Source organism: Gasterosteus aculeatus, chromosome 5, assembly GCF_964276395.1.
Source record: "Gasterosteus aculeatus chromosome 5, fGasAcu3.hap1.1, whole genome shotgun sequence".
NCBI classification, from domain to species: Eukaryota; Metazoa; Chordata; class Actinopteri; order Perciformes; family Gasterosteidae; genus Gasterosteus; species Gasterosteus aculeatus.
In genome coordinates, this window is record NC_135692.1 from 443,053 (window position 1) to 459,219 (window position 16,167).

Genomic DNA, 16,167 nt, shown 5'->3' on the forward strand with positions numbered 1-16,167 from the left:
GTTCCTTTGGTCCCTGATCGTCTCATAGCGGTGCTTCCTGACCCTTGTGACGGGTCTTTACTGTTGAGACATTTCAGCGATTAACCTTGTGATTGTTGACATAACTGTAGGTTGGAGAAATGACGAATAAATCATTTCTAGTCATTGCTTCCACACTGCACAACAAATGTAAGAATCGGGATATTTGGTTTAATAATCCAAAATCCTAAGGAAGAGTCCCACTGACTTCTTGTCCGGGGAATACGTGTAATGCTAACGTCCTTGTCCTAATGGAAATCCTTGTCCCAGCAGCCCTGTATACTGCACAAATGATGAACTTGTCAGTCGGCAGGTATAAGTGTGATTGATAAGGTGCCCAGAGCTTTCATATGTCTCTTTGCAAGTCCCTGCTGAAGTTCAACAACCCTGATAAGGTACAAAGGAACATTGGAGTGAGTTAATGGCAGAACAGCTCTCACTCTACCTGCTTTAGGCTCATTGACAGCCAGGAGTTTTGCCGTTTGGTTTCTGAGGCATGTTTCAGCGCACACAGACTGCGGTAGCTGCATCTCAGTTCACGTGCAGACAGGGTCTCCTGAGCGAGCTGCGTCCCGGGGCTCACGGATACCGTGGAGATTGTAATTGTATGGGACTCATCTGCACTCCCACTGGGGTCTCTGCACAGCAGCAGAGCACACGCACACGCACAACCATATGCACATCGCAAACTCCATTGTGTGTGTGTGTGTGTGTGTGTGTGTGTGTGGAGGCCTTAATTCCATCAGCTAATTCCGTTAGACCCAGTGGTTTTTGCAAGTGCATGAGCAACAGAGATGGACCGGAGAATAAAAACACAAAATCAGAGCTCTTGTCTGTGTCCCCAGTCGTCCTCACCGCTGGTTTCTCATGTATGTCTGAGCAGCCTGAGAAGTCTCTCTGGTCTCTGCTTTTGGATCTAGACCTCCTCCTGACCTGCAGCTCTCTCATCTGTGTTTTGTGTCTTCTTCTCCTCCCCCTATTGGTTTCATCATTTTATTTCTGGACTTCCTCCCTCTGTCGCTTTTGTTTTCCAACCCCACCTCCCGGCCACTGCAGGGCTTTGGGTTTGTAACATTTGAAACGAGTGCAGATGCTGACCGTGCACGGGAGAAACTAAATGGTACAATCGTAGAGGGACGCAAAATAGAGGTGCCTTCCTCTTTCCTGTCTCCCCTTACCTTACCCCCTTCTTCTTTTTTCAACCTTCGTCCCTTTCTCTGCCTGCCTGACATTTCTACCCACATCCATTTGCTCTCTCCTGCCTGCTGCACCTTGAACGCTGCATGCTGAACCCTGATCCGTAAGTGTGTGTGACAAAGAGAAAGACAGACCTGTTCAGTGCTGTGAGTGTGTTGCATTGTTGCTGTTGTTTTACAGAAATGGTGAACTGTGTCGGGTGTGTGGGGTGTGCTGGCGTCTAGCGCATGTGCATGGGCTCAAATACTTTGGATTTGGGTTAGAAGGCTCCTTCTAAACGGCTCAAACCTCAGCAGCTAGTGTTCAACTTGGATGGGATCATCTTTAGATGTGGAGTGAAATGTCTCTCCATCTTTCCATCTGTCTCTTCTTTCATGTTCACATTTGATCTTATCAAGGTCCATATAGCAGAACAATTCTAAGGAAGATACTTGTGTTTTAACTTGTCTTAGAATTGAGGTCCATATTCTGCAACTACTATTTTGTCCTGATAACATGTACAAAGGACAGAGGATGAGGAGGATGGTGTGTCTAGAAAACACAGCTCTACAAACCGGGGATCTGGATGCGGTTTGGTTTGGCCAACAAAAAGACTTGTATGAAGCAAACGTGTTGACCCTTTTTACGCAGAACACCATCTTCCTTAACATTCCTTTGAGGCGTGTACTGTCACCGTGAGTGATATTATATTGCAAGATTGAATTATGTTGGAGAAAAAGACATAAGAATGTAAGATATATGTAAATCTGGATGTCCCCCAAACATCTTACTGTCGAAACATGTATCTATTTATCTATTCATATTCACTTCAATTCAGATCATTTCTTGGATGCAGCAATGCATGCAGTTCAAACTACAAAGTGTAGTAAAAAAGGAGCAGTGAGCTCTTGTTGTGGACTTGTAAGTATCACCAAGTCAAACATGGCTGTGACCCTGTGCACACAGCACTCACAACGACGTCCCATTATTCTGCGCTTGGCGTCGACCGTCCATCTGGAGCCCAGACAGCGTTCTGCTGCAGACACACTGGGTCTTACTGACATTTGTCTGCAACGCCACAACTGGGCACAAGCTCTTTGATTGAAATACAGTGTAACTTGCAAGCATCTTAGTGTCCCCGATCACTCGTGTGTTCATACGTCCTTTGTAGTTTCCACAGTAGACTATGACTCATGCATGTCGCATCACCTGCTGAAAAGATGAAGTAGCTGCATGGCGAGAGCTTGTGATGTGGATTACGTACAGTCTGCACGTGTTGTTCTGTTCCTTGTTTGCGTATCTGCTCTCACACTAACCTCAACCTCTGTACTGACAGGTCAACAATGCCACGGCCAGAGTGATGACCAACAAAAAGGTGGCCAACCCTTACGCCAATGGTAAGATTTCAGACTTCTCTTCCATCCTGTCCCAGCTCTTCTGGCCGTCTCCTGAGACGTGCTGTCCTTTCATTTCCTTTCCTTGTTAGTTCCTTCTGTTTTCCCTCCAGTTTTCTCCACTCAAGCTTTCTTGCCCATCATCCCATTGCACTGCATGTGACATGAGCATGCAGGGCTGTCGCTATGATGGGGAGGAAACCAGGGAGCAGGACCAGCAAAGGGGGGGCGGGGATGGAATTAAATGGCCAAACGAGTCACGCACACACACACAAACAGAGGCACAACTCCACCCTGTCTGGGGGTGAAGAGACAGAGAGAATGAGCCCTGAAGGGTTTCTCATTCGTCCACAAACACACATCACATCACAAACACCAAAACTACAAGAATCAACATTTGTTACGACAGCACATTTTAATGAGTGTCCCAGGTAATAATGATAACGTGAAAAAGAGACAGGGAGGACAAACAAATAAGTGATTTCAGCAATACTAACGTTCACCCTGTGTGTGTGTGTGTCCCTCCTGTCCAGGCTGGAAGCTGAACCCAGTGGTCGGAGCAGTATATGGCCCAGAATTTTATGCAGGTAAACAATCACACAGTTCTGAAAAGAAAAGTACATTGCTGAACAAATAATGGGCTATTGAATACTTCTTTCCTTTGTCTTATTGAGATTTACATGCTACGTGTGAGCAGTTTCAAGTGGCAGGTAGCTTTGGTTTGGTGGAAGTGCTGAGATCACTCGCTCCTCTTAACCGCTCTACTCTTTGCTCATTAGTCTGAAATCTGTTGGTTCGCAGACAGTTTTACAGCTCTGCTGTAAATCTGCAGCCCGGCAGAGAGGCCATCCATCTCTCCCAGCTGCCTGTGGGCCTCTCCTGTGTTTATACGTGTATATCCAGGTATTATTCTCCAGCTGCTCTAGAACACAACTGTAACACCGGTAGATCGTATTGTTACAATAATTCTCCTTTTTCCTAAACCTCAACCTTAAAGCTCAGAGTATGAATGGGAGTGAATGGGTGAGTAATGGGGGAGACATGTATTTAAAAAGCTTAGAGTGGTTAGAAGACTAGAAAAGAGACATTCAATACAGTCTATTTAACATCTAAACAAAGACAAGAGAACCGGTCCATGAGATAGAAGAGACATCTACGATAGAACTGAGGACATTTCTTCTGCTCTCTCACTTTATATCGATACTCGATACGCAACAAAATACATTTTACAACCCTTGAAGCTGGAAGGAAAACAACTTAATGATACAAATAATGTGATTGAGACCCACTCAGGAGGAAGCACAAGCTGAGCAATAGTGAACAGCAGATCTGACATGTTTAAAGGTTTTTAATTCAAAGGCTCTTTTCTCTGCACACTGGCCCTCTCAGCTGAGAAACAAACTTTCTTTAGTGATTGTTGTTTATTCATCACTGTCCGTTTGGGGGGGTTCTGAATTCATGTTACCTTGGTATACTGTCCAGGGACATTTTAAGAATTGTTAGTGGCCATTCAAAGCCTCCTCGAGCAGCAAACACACACACACACACACTTGTGTTGGTGTGGGAGTTATTTAGGGTGTACTTGGATGGAAAGTGTAAACCTACTACTAAACATCTACGCCCTGAGTTTATGAGGCATTATGTCACTGACCTCCAATTCATTATAATATCATACTTTCTTTAGAAATGTATTGCGATGGATCCATTAGAACTTAAGTACTTCACATCCAAGACAACACTTTGTGGTCTGATGGAAGGAAAGTGGAGACTGCTGCGTGTCTCCTGTGTGATCAAGTACTTTTAATGCATTTTGTTCTTTGTTTTCAGTTTCTAGTGATTTTACCAAGTAGTTAGCGCCAACGTTTGGTTGTGTTTCAACTTTTGCCTTTTTCTATTATTACTGTAGGTCAGTTGCTAAAGTGATGACAAAGTGGCACAGCCTCCAATGGGTTTTAAATGGCAAATGATAAATGGACTCTTTTCTCTTATCTTCCAACCACTCAAAGCTCTATTACACTACATGTCATCATTCACCATCATTTTTCATCCCGTTATGTACAGACTCAAAAGCCCGCTAAGGTAAATTTGTGATTTGTGATTTTGAGCTGTACAAAATAAAATTAATTGAACTGAAGTAACCTTTGTCATTAGCTATATATGAAACATGTAGACATGGCTCCAATCTTTTCGTCCCTCATCAAGTAACATTAGAGGCGTTCACAGTGACTTATTGCATAAAACACACTCACACACACGTAGACATGTTCAGTGTTTCTTGTATTGTGTAGGCTGCTTATAGCCAGAGCGATCACAAAGTGACACCCTATGCCTCCTAAGGGGGAAACTACACATCGGGAAAAAAAGGAAAATCAGTCATGGCGGTTTTGTATGGGCCCTCTACATTTTTCTATTTGTTCACACACTGTAAAAAAAATCAAGGGGGTTCAACTTAAAAACATTATTGTTGCCTTACACTTTTGAGTAGTCTAATTCAGGAGTGGGCAAACCTTTTGACTCGCGGGCCACAATGGGTTCAACGCTTTGACAGAGGGGCCAGGAACAAGTGTTTGTGTGAGCTGATATAAATGACATGTAAAGGCATTACATGAAAGGGTTGGTCTTTTAACAAGTAGCAAAGCATTTATTTGCAAGGCAATTTAACAAATGTGCAAGGGTGTAATGTTAGCCAACATTAGGTCCCTAACCTGTGTTAGCTGCAGACCTTTTACCCCATAGGCTGACCCCCCTGAACGTTGGCTTAATTAAATTATATTTTTCTAAATGTCCTCTGAAACATTAATAACAATAGGACTTCATATACTGTTGGTCAACAACCGTTCGTGTTATCTGGATTTACGCGGCTCAATGGTTGAAAGCTAACGCTAAGTTAGCTAACGCTACTTTAACACTGTTCTATTTGCCATATTGGATCAACTGCATTAAACTAACCTCTAGTGTCATGCATTTACGGACAATATATCAACACGACAACAACTTTCTCTACATTTACTAACCTGTATATTTTTGATGGATCCACTCACCTCAGGCTTTCTTTTCCGAGCTGTCGCGCCAGTTTTCAAACGTCGACTCATGTTCATCGTCTCGCCGGTTAACGATAATCATCCGCCACTTGGTTCGCTGAGCCAACGAATGAGGTCCAGGTCACGTTTGTGATCCGGACGTCTTAATCCTCTGCGTGTTTAGGTTAGTTCGCCGTCTGCTATTTCCATTGGTTAGTGATGCAGCTGTTTTTCAGTAGAATGTATGCATTTGTATTTCTGTGTAGATTGTGATCATTTTACATGGGCGTCCAATAGAAATGAAATCGCTTTAAAAAGTGCCACTTCACTTTGACTGTTGGACATAAGCGTAATTATAACTAATACAGTACACACTAATACAGTTTTCAGTTCATTAAACTTGTTGAAATTTACAATTTTTAGAAAAACCTGAGTTGGAATACTGATAACATACAATTAAGTTGTAATTGTATAAATCATCATGATACGTTGTAAATAACAGAAAGACGTTACTATGACTTATTGTTCAAATCCTTTTTTACATTGTACCTTCATAAGAATCTTTTGTGTTGCTCGGCACTACTGACATTCATATGCCCATTAATTCACAGCGGAGAAAATATCCACACTTCCACTCTACATCCTTCCTGCATTCATCTATGAAAATGAAAAAAGAAAAAAGATACTCTCCTGTAATCTAAAATGCGTGGGATTTGGATTTCTTCTGGAATGATTATGAGTGCATTTAATCTATTTTGGGGAGGGAGTAAAGCAGGATGTAAAGCGGGATGTAAGGGCGATTAATCACTCTTTATCAGACGGCTTTCGCAGCACCCATCAGCTGAATCGGCCTCCATAAATCCTGGCCAGCTGACAGTGCACTCCATCTCCATTGCCGGGCTCGGCTACAGGTTTATTGTGCGCAAATCCCATTCAGAAGAATGACGGATGACCCCCACTTGCATATACTCCCATGCTCACACACTCACATGTAAGAATGTAGCTATACATGTACAGTGTGTCTATTGCATTCACACTCGCATCCAACAGAACAAGCAGACACTCATTGGTATGTATGGACTAATAACACACACTCAACTATCAAATTTTGATAGCTGATAGCAAATTTTGACCTATTTTGATTGACAGCCTATAAAATGAGCGCTGTCAAATGTTAGCTCTACCATTGTATACTTGAACCAAACTATATCAACAATGTTGTAAAAGTAAAAGTGAGACTTATTATTGTTTATTGAGACACAGCAACTTTTGGTTTAGGCAACAGAAGTGACCCGTTCTTAGTTCAGATTACGCTTTTATCCAAAACGACATTTTTTATCCATAGTTTTTTTTTTTTAATTTCTGCCCAGGGAGCAATTAAGGGTTCAGTGTCTTGCTCAGGGACACTTCGACATGGAGCAGCCGGGGCTCAGAACCGCCAACCTTGCGGTCCTCGGCGCGCCCTCTCTGGCTTTCCTTTTACGTATCACAGCATTCGACTCATTGATGGCTGTAGGGATGTTTCCATGAAGATTAACCCTTCAGCATTGCTTCAACGTAACAAACTCAGTGTTCAATGGTGTTAGAATTGTGATACTTGTACTCTGTACAGTAACACATTTTTCCTGCCAGAACCTAATTTCTATGTAAACGGATTCATGCTGTGAAGCTTAATTTGTACTAGAAATTACATTTATGTACCAAAATATATTCGGAAATTCTGCCTGGATTGCATTAGCTTTTTTTGTTTTAATTGAGGAAAGGTGTTTATTAACTCTCTGCATCATGTAGGGAATATGATGTCAATGCACACATGGTTAGGGAGAGATTATTAGTCCACCTGATCCCCCCAACCAGACGCCAGCTGCTACCTTAGTAGCTGTGAGCACTGACAGCAGCAATGCTCGCTGTTCATGAGGATTATTTGGGGGGGTCCCCTGAAGATTCTGTCAGTGTTGACTACTTGGGGACTTTCTCACTACATGAAACAAGAATCTCTGTTATTGACATACAATAAATTAAAGATATCACAAGGAATCCAAAATAAAAACCTGTCTCTAAGGGTTCTCCTTTAATGAAGGCCTGTCCGATAAATAAGTGTTCCAGCACAACGCAACCAGACACTTACACACGTACGCGGTACGCAATTGTAATGCAAATGGGGAACCAGACTGTGTATGCGTATACGTGTGTGCATGTGTGTTTGAGTAAAATAGACTTCATGGGCATGAAGGACAATGAGGAAAATGTAATACTGATTGATTGACTGTGTCCTACACTGGGTATATGCAAAGCAGGACGATGTGTGTGTGTCTGTGTGTGTGTGTGTGTGTGGGGGGGGGGGTGTTGTACAGTGTGTGTTTGTGACTGTGCCTGTGTGGGTTGGGCTTGGCAGAGCAGCTCTCCCTAGAACACACAAAATAAGATTAAAATGCAAAATGCATGCAAGGAAGTAACGAGGCAAGCGGCTCGGGCCTTTTTAACATATGCAAAAGCATTTGCAAGTTGGAAGGGCGACACAAGCTCAACGCCGGGCTTGGTCACATTGGCACACCGTCATTGGTCCAGGACCAGCCGAGGTCACAGCTATCAACTCTGCCTTTCAAAATGATGTTTTAAATAGCAAGAAACCCACCTAGCCTCCGCTTTATTTTCAGGGTGGCGTATCAATATTTGTTTCAGGCATTTAAAAAAAACCTTCCTTCTTCACAGGTTGTCAGGTTTAGGTAACATAAGCACTAAGTTGGGTTAGAGCTAAAGGACTAATGTGACGAGCGAGTGACATGACAAATAGCTGCCTTCTGGACCTGAGTCCCTCTGAGTGAGTCATCAGGACTGGCCTTTGTGCGTTGGCGAGGAGTGGCTCATCCAATTGAAGCTCTGGAAATAATACCGGCTTAATATATAGTATTTATTGATATTTGAATTGAAGATGTTTTCCCATCAACAGTCACAGAAATCCTATCAGTGCTATAATGGATTTCTAATCAATATCTATTATGAGATTACAAAAAGACCAATGGTGTCCCGATAGATCAGTTCAACGCCTGTTTGAATATGAATACCATAGAAGTTAAAGTATTTATATTGCTACATGAGATTTTGTCACAGCCCGGCAGGACACAGGCGCAGGGTTGTCACAGGATTTGTGTCTTTATTGGAAAGACTGAATCTCTCAGATCTATCAAGGCAGAGAAAATAACTATCAAAATTATCTAGAACACACTTCCTCCAATAAATAGTTTAAGAGCAAGTGAGGCTCCAAAAAATATAAAACAAAAGTCACTCCACTCTATGAGGAAAAACAAAAGACTTTCAACTTGATAAAAATAGCAGGTGAGCACTCGTCTCTTAACAAAAACCCTCCTTAAAACTGTAGGCACTATGAAAGATGCCAAAAATCACTCCTTACGGAGGAAACAAAAGACAGAAAACTTTAACCATTCAACTAAGTTATGCTGCAAAATCTTACAAAATCAAAATCACTCTCTTGGAGGAAAACAACAGAGCAGAACGCAATGACATGTTTTCCAAGGCTTAATATCTGTGGCTTGTTATCTGTGGCTTGGTATCTATGGCCTGGTATCTAGGGCTTGATATCTATGGCCTGGTATCTATGGCTTGGTATCTAGGGCTTGATATCTATGGCCTGGTATCTATGGCTTGGTATCTATGGCCTGGTATCTATGGCTTGGTATCTATGGCCAGGGTATCTATGGCTTGGTATCTATGGCCTGGTATCTATGGCTTGGTATCTATGGCCTGGTATCTATGGCTTGATATCTATGGCCTGGTATCTATGGCTTGATATCTATGGCCTGGTATCTATGGCTTGGTATCTATGGCCTGGTATCTATGGCCTGGTATCTATGGCTTGGTATCTATGGCTTGGTATCTATGGCCTGGTATCTATGGCTTGGTATCTTTGGCTTGGTATCTATGGCTTGGTATCTATGGCCTGGTATCTATGGCTTGGTATCTATGGCCTGGTATCTATGGCTTGATATCTATGGCCTGGTATCTATGGCCTGGTATCTATGGCCTGGTATCTATGGCTTGATATCTATGGCCTGGTATCTATGGCTTGGTATCTATGGCCTGGTATCTATGGCCTGGTATCTATGGCTTGGTATCTATGGCCTGGTATCTATGGCTTGATATCTCTGGCCTGGTATCTATGGCTTGGTATCTTTGGCTTGGTATCTATGGCCTGGTATCTATGGCCTGGTATCTATGGCCTGGTATCTATGGCTTGGTATCTATGGCTTGGTATCTATGGCTTGATATCTATGGCCTGGTATCTATGGCCTGGTATCTATGGCTTGGTATCTATGGCCTGGTATCTAGGGCTTGATATCTATGGCCTGGTATCTATGGCTTGGTATCTATGGCCTGGTATCTATGGCTTGATATCTATGGCCTGGTATCTGTGGCTTGATATCTATGGCCTGGTATCTATGGCTTGGTATCTTTGGCTTGATATCTATGGCCTGGTATCTCTGGCTTGGTATCTATGGCTTGATATCTATGGCCTGGTATCTATGGCCTGGTATCTATGGCCTGGTATCTATGGCCTGGTATCTATGGCTTGATATCTATGGCTTGATATCTATGGCCTGGTATCTAGGGCTTGATATCTATGGCCTGGTATCTATGGCTTGATATCTCTGGCTTGATATCTCTGGCTTGGTATCTATGGCTTGGTATCTATGGCCTGGTATCTATGGCCTGGTATCTATGGCTTGATATCTATGGCTTGATATCTATGGCTTGATATCTATGGCCTGGTATGGACAGATTTTAGAAAATTTCTTTCTAGTTTTGCTTGAATACTACAGAATGTTTGAGCCTTGTCCCATCCAGATGGACCCAACGTGTCATTTGAAATCCTTTCAACTTTGGATGAGTACATGTGATTTTTATGGAAAACCATTCCTATAAAGTTGCAGTTCATTTCACTTCCCTCAGGGATACTTTTCAACAGGATCTGCATCCATTTCAGAAGAACTTTTATCGGCAGTCATTCTGCCACTCCAGCTAGCGAATGTAATTTACCTAAATATCCCCCAATTTTTCAGATGATTGATTTGAAGACACAATGATAAAGCCTTGTGCCCAGTCACTATCCTGGTATTGAGATGCAACGCCATAATTATAGTGGCACACCAAACGCACACAGATACATATCACATATTAAAGTGGCCTTTCTAAATAATACTTTTAATTCCAACCGACCCTATCTCGCATCACCAGTAATTGTATTACACGCTGCATTAATAGTGCATGTATGTGCGATAGTTTTTCATGCAGATGTGTACCAGTGTATGTTATTTGTTGGTTTTATGGGCCTGCTGGCTGTCAGGCGAAAGGCCTGCCATGATTCATGGCTTGTTACAGCACTGCTGTAGCGCACACAAGCCATTGCTCATTGTTATATACGTCACACCACCAGCAACATGCACATACACGTCCTCATGCTCACTCATATGCATATACACACACACACACACACACACACACACACACACACACACACACACACACACACAAAGAGGAATTGAATATACCGGCGGCTGATATTGAGAATGAGAGGGAAGGTGTGGGCAACTGGGGGAAACTGATATTTTCCTCGGAATATGTCACCGATGGACTGCGTGGCATAGGAACCCCATCTGAGTGGTCAGAGTAAGGAGAGGCAGACCTCTGTCCTCCTGCAGAGAGACAGCGAGATGGATGGTGGGGGCACTTACAGTGGAGCATGATGTGTTCTTTGCTGCTGCAGATAGTTGGTATCTCGGAGGACTGGAATCTGATTGACCTTACAGCATGCAGGTCATCGTACATGCAAGTTTCTCTTGTCAAGATGCCTCGCTACTTCTTCTAAGTAAATCGATTTATTTTTGCAATAATTGCTAGTGAGGTATCAGTCAAGTACACTGGCAGAGAAATAATGCTAGCAGAGTGTGCAGAGTATTACGTATAAAGTTAGACCAGACAGCAACCATGGGTTTCAAAGAGTAAAGCAGAAGTGTCTTAAAACATACATTCTCTGTAGGGACCAGCAGCAGCATTTCCTCAGTAAACATTGCAAACAGTTTATGGTCTAAAACTGTAGTTATCTTCACTAGAGCATGATGTTCATTTAGTAAATGATGGTTTTATTGGACTATTTATCTACCACAGCCGTATGTGGCATAATTAAGATGAGTTAACGTTGACTTGTTCCTCATGGGACACGCACAGCACAGTCCTGGGTGTAAGTGCTCTGTTTGTTTAACCCATCCCAACCTAAAGGTCACCACATGAAACTATTCATTAACTGGTTTTACAAAACCAGTGTGGGCAGTTTAAAATGTAGTTTTAAACTGTACAGAAAACAACTCTGTAGACTTCTAAATTATCAATCCATCACTGTGATGTTGTGCACATTTCCTGACAACAGGAGAAGGTTTTGCTTAATAGCAACAGAATGTGAATATGAGGGCTTTTATTTTGAAAGGAGTTCATGTCTCTACAGAGAAGATTCCATTTCTGCAATTCGCTGACTAAAGTAACATTGTAATCAATATCAACCATTCTCTCTCGGGATGTTAGTACTGTGTTAATATATTCCTTTCATTAGTATGAAACCAGCTTCAGCCTGTAGTCGCTAGGGATTAAATCACAATCACCCACTGTTACATATTTAAAATACAGCCCTTTACACACCAGGAGTAGACAGAATGGATTACATAATACATTTATGTATTCTTTTAGGAAAGCTACTGTCATTTCTGAAACCAGCCTTGTCATGGTCTAAAGCACACAGACAAAACAAAAGCATGCACAAAATATTGAATATTGTTAATCTTTTGGAAAAACACAGCTAACCCAAACTATTTGATCACACAACTTTACACATAAAGTAACATTTGTTAAATGGAGATATTCTTTTACATAACTTCATATGCTGATTATTAAACACTATTATCATTTTAATTAGAACCATGCTGTACTATAATCACAGATTGAATGTAAATGGTAAATGGCCTGTACTTGTGTAGCGCTTTTCTAGTCTTCTGACCACTCAAAGCGCTTTAACACTACATGACATCATTCACACAGTGATGACAGGAGAACCACACACAGTGACACCTGCCATCAGTCACTAACATCCACACACTGTAGTCGCAGCTACAGGAGCCATGTTGGTTAAGTGTCTTGCCCGAGGACACATGGACATGCGGGTTAGCAGAGCCTGGGATCGAACCGACAACCCTCTGATTGGAGGACGACCTGCTCCCCACTGACCCACAGTCGTCGAATGTGCGCATCATCACTACTCATCTTTTCATAACTGTCACAGACTTTGATGATTTGAACATATTACAGTATTGTACTGTAAACTACTACTAATAACTATAAATTACACTCCTCTACATCGTTGTTTGTAACACAGACAAAACCAGAATCCTATTCAGGGTTCAAAATGACAATTAGGTTTAAGTCACGGGTCTCAAACTCCGGCCCGTGGGCCACATCCACCAACGGGGGGGATACCGACTTTGGCGTACCGTCAGCGCCGCCAACCCCCACCCTGGACCGTAATGGACCGTCAGCGCCGCCAACCCCCACCCTGGACCGTAATGGACCGTCAGCGCCGCCAACCCCCCACCCTGGACCGTAATGGACCGTCAGCGCCGCCAACCCCCACCCTGGACCGTAATGGACCGTCAGCGCCGCCAACCCCCCACCCTGGACCGTAATGGACCGTCAGCGCCGCCAACCCCCACCCTGGACCGTAATGGACCGTCAGCGCCGCCAACCCCCCACCCTGGACCGTAATGGACCGTCAGCGCCGCCAACCCCCACCCTGGACCGTAATGGACCGTCAGCGCCGCCAACCCCCACCCTGGACCGTAATGGACCGTCAGCGCCGCCAACCCCCACCCTGGACCGTAATGGGCCGTCAGCGCCGCCAACCCCCACCCTGGACCGTAATGGACCGTCAGCGCCGCCAACCCCCACCCTGGACCGTAATGGACCGTTATTTTCCATAAAGTTTGTTTCAAAATGTAAAAACTTGAACAATCTGCTTGAGGTTTATCAGAGCTGATCAATGAACTGTCAACATCAAAAAGTTACTTGTTTTAAAAGGAATGTAATGAAATGACTTGTATATGTAATAATGAAAAGTATGATGTGCATCTAAAGGGGCGGTGACTCTTCAGCGCACAATGACGCCTGTGTAGTGTTACTGTAGTTTGCATCTTTCTTCTTTAACTGCACACAACAACAGCAACTGCAACAACTAATCGGTGCCGTGCTCCTCAGAGGAGGTCCGGCGGCCCGTGTGCACAGACCAGCGTGGATAATGAGAGCATGAATGCTAGGCCACGCCGTCTGTGTGTGCTCATCAAGGTCTGTGTTAGCACACGCGTGTGCGTGTGAAGGCCTTGCTCCCCCGTTGACTGAAGGTTGAACTGGGACCTTCAGCTGAAGCATCACATCACTATGCCACCCTGGGCCTGTAGGGGTGACCCCTGTGTGTGTGCTTGATGAAGGATGGCCTCAGGCTGAATCAGCCTCAAACAATGCAGGCCATCTGCTTTGTGTCCCTGCTGCCAAACCCTCCCCCACTCGCCTCCCCCCAGGAGCTCCTCTTCTTGTTCACCACGTTCAAGACGCCGTACTTTCGTCTGATCGAAAGTCACACTTTTTTATTCCTCCAAGTGTCCAAGTGGATCTCCATGTGTGTGTGTTTGATGCAAAGTGGCCAGTGAGCTGCTGTACTTTTTAAAGGTAACGTATTGTGCGCTCTCTCTCAGTCACAGGGTTTCCTTACCCGGGTACAGGAGCAGCTGTGGCCCATCTGAGAGGAAGGGGTCGCGCCGTCTACAACACATTCCGTGCTGCACCTCCTCCTCCACCCATCCCGGGCTATGGAGCGTGAGTACCCAATCACACACACACACACACACACACACGCACACACAACTGAACCAGACGCATAGGACCAAATAAACACAGTATGACACGAGATGAGACTGAAAACATGCTACTGCACAAATGGGATTCACAGTATTACTCAAACACATGCACAGGAGTTAACACACAAACACACAAATAAATACGGACTCACACATACACACAAGCCCGAGCAAAAGATCCACGAGTGAAAAACAAAACTGCTGCCTTCTAATAGAGCGGAAAATTGCTCTTTGATTCCAGAACGGACAAATTTGTCTTCTTTTTTTCCCACCGTGTCGTTCTGTATTGGGCTGTGAACGGCTGCTGAGGCCTGCACACCTCGATAGGCCTGCTCCAGAGAGAGAGAGAGACGGCCATCACAGCTAATAACCACGTCCCTCTGCAGAGCTGCATCCACACAAGAGGTTCGAATGGGGAGAGAAAGACAGAAGATGAGAGAGGGTGTTGGACTTGAATGGAATGAAATGAGAAGAGAAGGCGAGAGGCTGAGCGATGGAGAGTAGGCGACCACATGGAACTACGGAGTTGCTCAGTTAGCGTTTGGTGGGAGTTTGAAACTAAATCTGCTCTTCAGGATTTATTCAGAAAAACAAAGAACGAGGTGCTGCTTGGTTTGGATGTAGCTTCAAACTGAGCTCCTGTAATGTGATGGTCATGTGACTGCACGGTGTCTGCATCACTGGAACTGCAACGTTCCTCGTGACGCAAATTTCCTTCCACTTCACACAGGCAACCGCTCTGACGGGACACAACACGCACAACATTCAGTCTGTTCATGCTCGTTCTAAAAAGGCTCTGCAGGGTCCATGAGGCTTTTAGAATAACATGTGAAGCAGACACACGCATCACATAACTAGCCAATGACTGTTTGAAGCACCTGGAGAGAAGGAAGCTGCACAGTGGCTCGACCCCGGTGCTCCAAGCGACTGCATACTGGAGAGTACAGCGCTTCCGCAAAAAGAAAATCTCTGAAAGTACTAGAAATAACTGAAGCTTTTCTTCTGAATAATTCAAACCAGCAGCAAAGACAAATTCGTCATTGTTCTACCACACGACCTACTTCACTCTTCCAAATAAAAAGGAGTGTGATTCTACAACAGGGGTGGGAAACCTTTTGGCTCAGGGGCCACATTGACTTTTGAAATTTGACAGACGGGATCAGATGGATAGAGCTTTGTTCTGGCAATTCTCAGGACAGATCTGAGGTGTTCATCCGTTAACTGGGATCTGTGGCGTGATTGGTTGGTTTTCATCACACTGAACCACCAAACAACACCAGCATCCTCGGTTTGGAGTTGAACTTCTCCTTTAAGACGGCGTCACAATGAAGATCAATGAGTTCCAATTCCACGTCAACTTGGCTTTGAAGACTCTCACTCTCTCATTTGTGTATGTTTTCATGCACAAACTGATCTTTCCCTTGTAGCTTCATGTTCAGCTCATTCATGTGTGTCAGTGCCTCTACAGCAGTCGCTCAGCTCTGGAAAACCGATTGTTGTACTGAGCGCGCAGGGCGGCGCGGCCCCGTGGCTCTGATGTGTGTTCGTTTTTGCCGTATAAAACGGACCACGTCTCCGTGGTGGCTTGCC

At 44.0% G+C, this 16,167-nt stretch overlaps 1 protein-coding gene across 4 annotated transcripts in view; it reads left to right on the forward strand.

Annotated features, from left to right (window-relative positions):
* The window catches only part of rbfox3a (RNA binding fox-1 homolog 3a), a 145,836-nt gene that overhangs the window by 91,735 nt on the left and 37,934 nt on the right, over positions 1-16,167 (forward strand). For all 4 annotated transcript variants that reach the window (XM_078103012.1, XM_078103009.1, XM_078103010.1 and 1 more), the window contains exons 5-8: positions 1,075-1,167; positions 2,531-2,591; positions 3,122-3,175; positions 14,416-14,536. In XM_078103012.1, the coding sequence (XP_077959138.1) occupies positions 1,075-1,167; positions 2,531-2,591; positions 3,122-3,175; positions 14,416-14,536 (329 nt within the window). The remainder of the gene's footprint in view (positions 1-1,074; positions 1,168-2,530; positions 2,592-3,121; positions 3,176-14,415; positions 14,537-16,167) is intronic.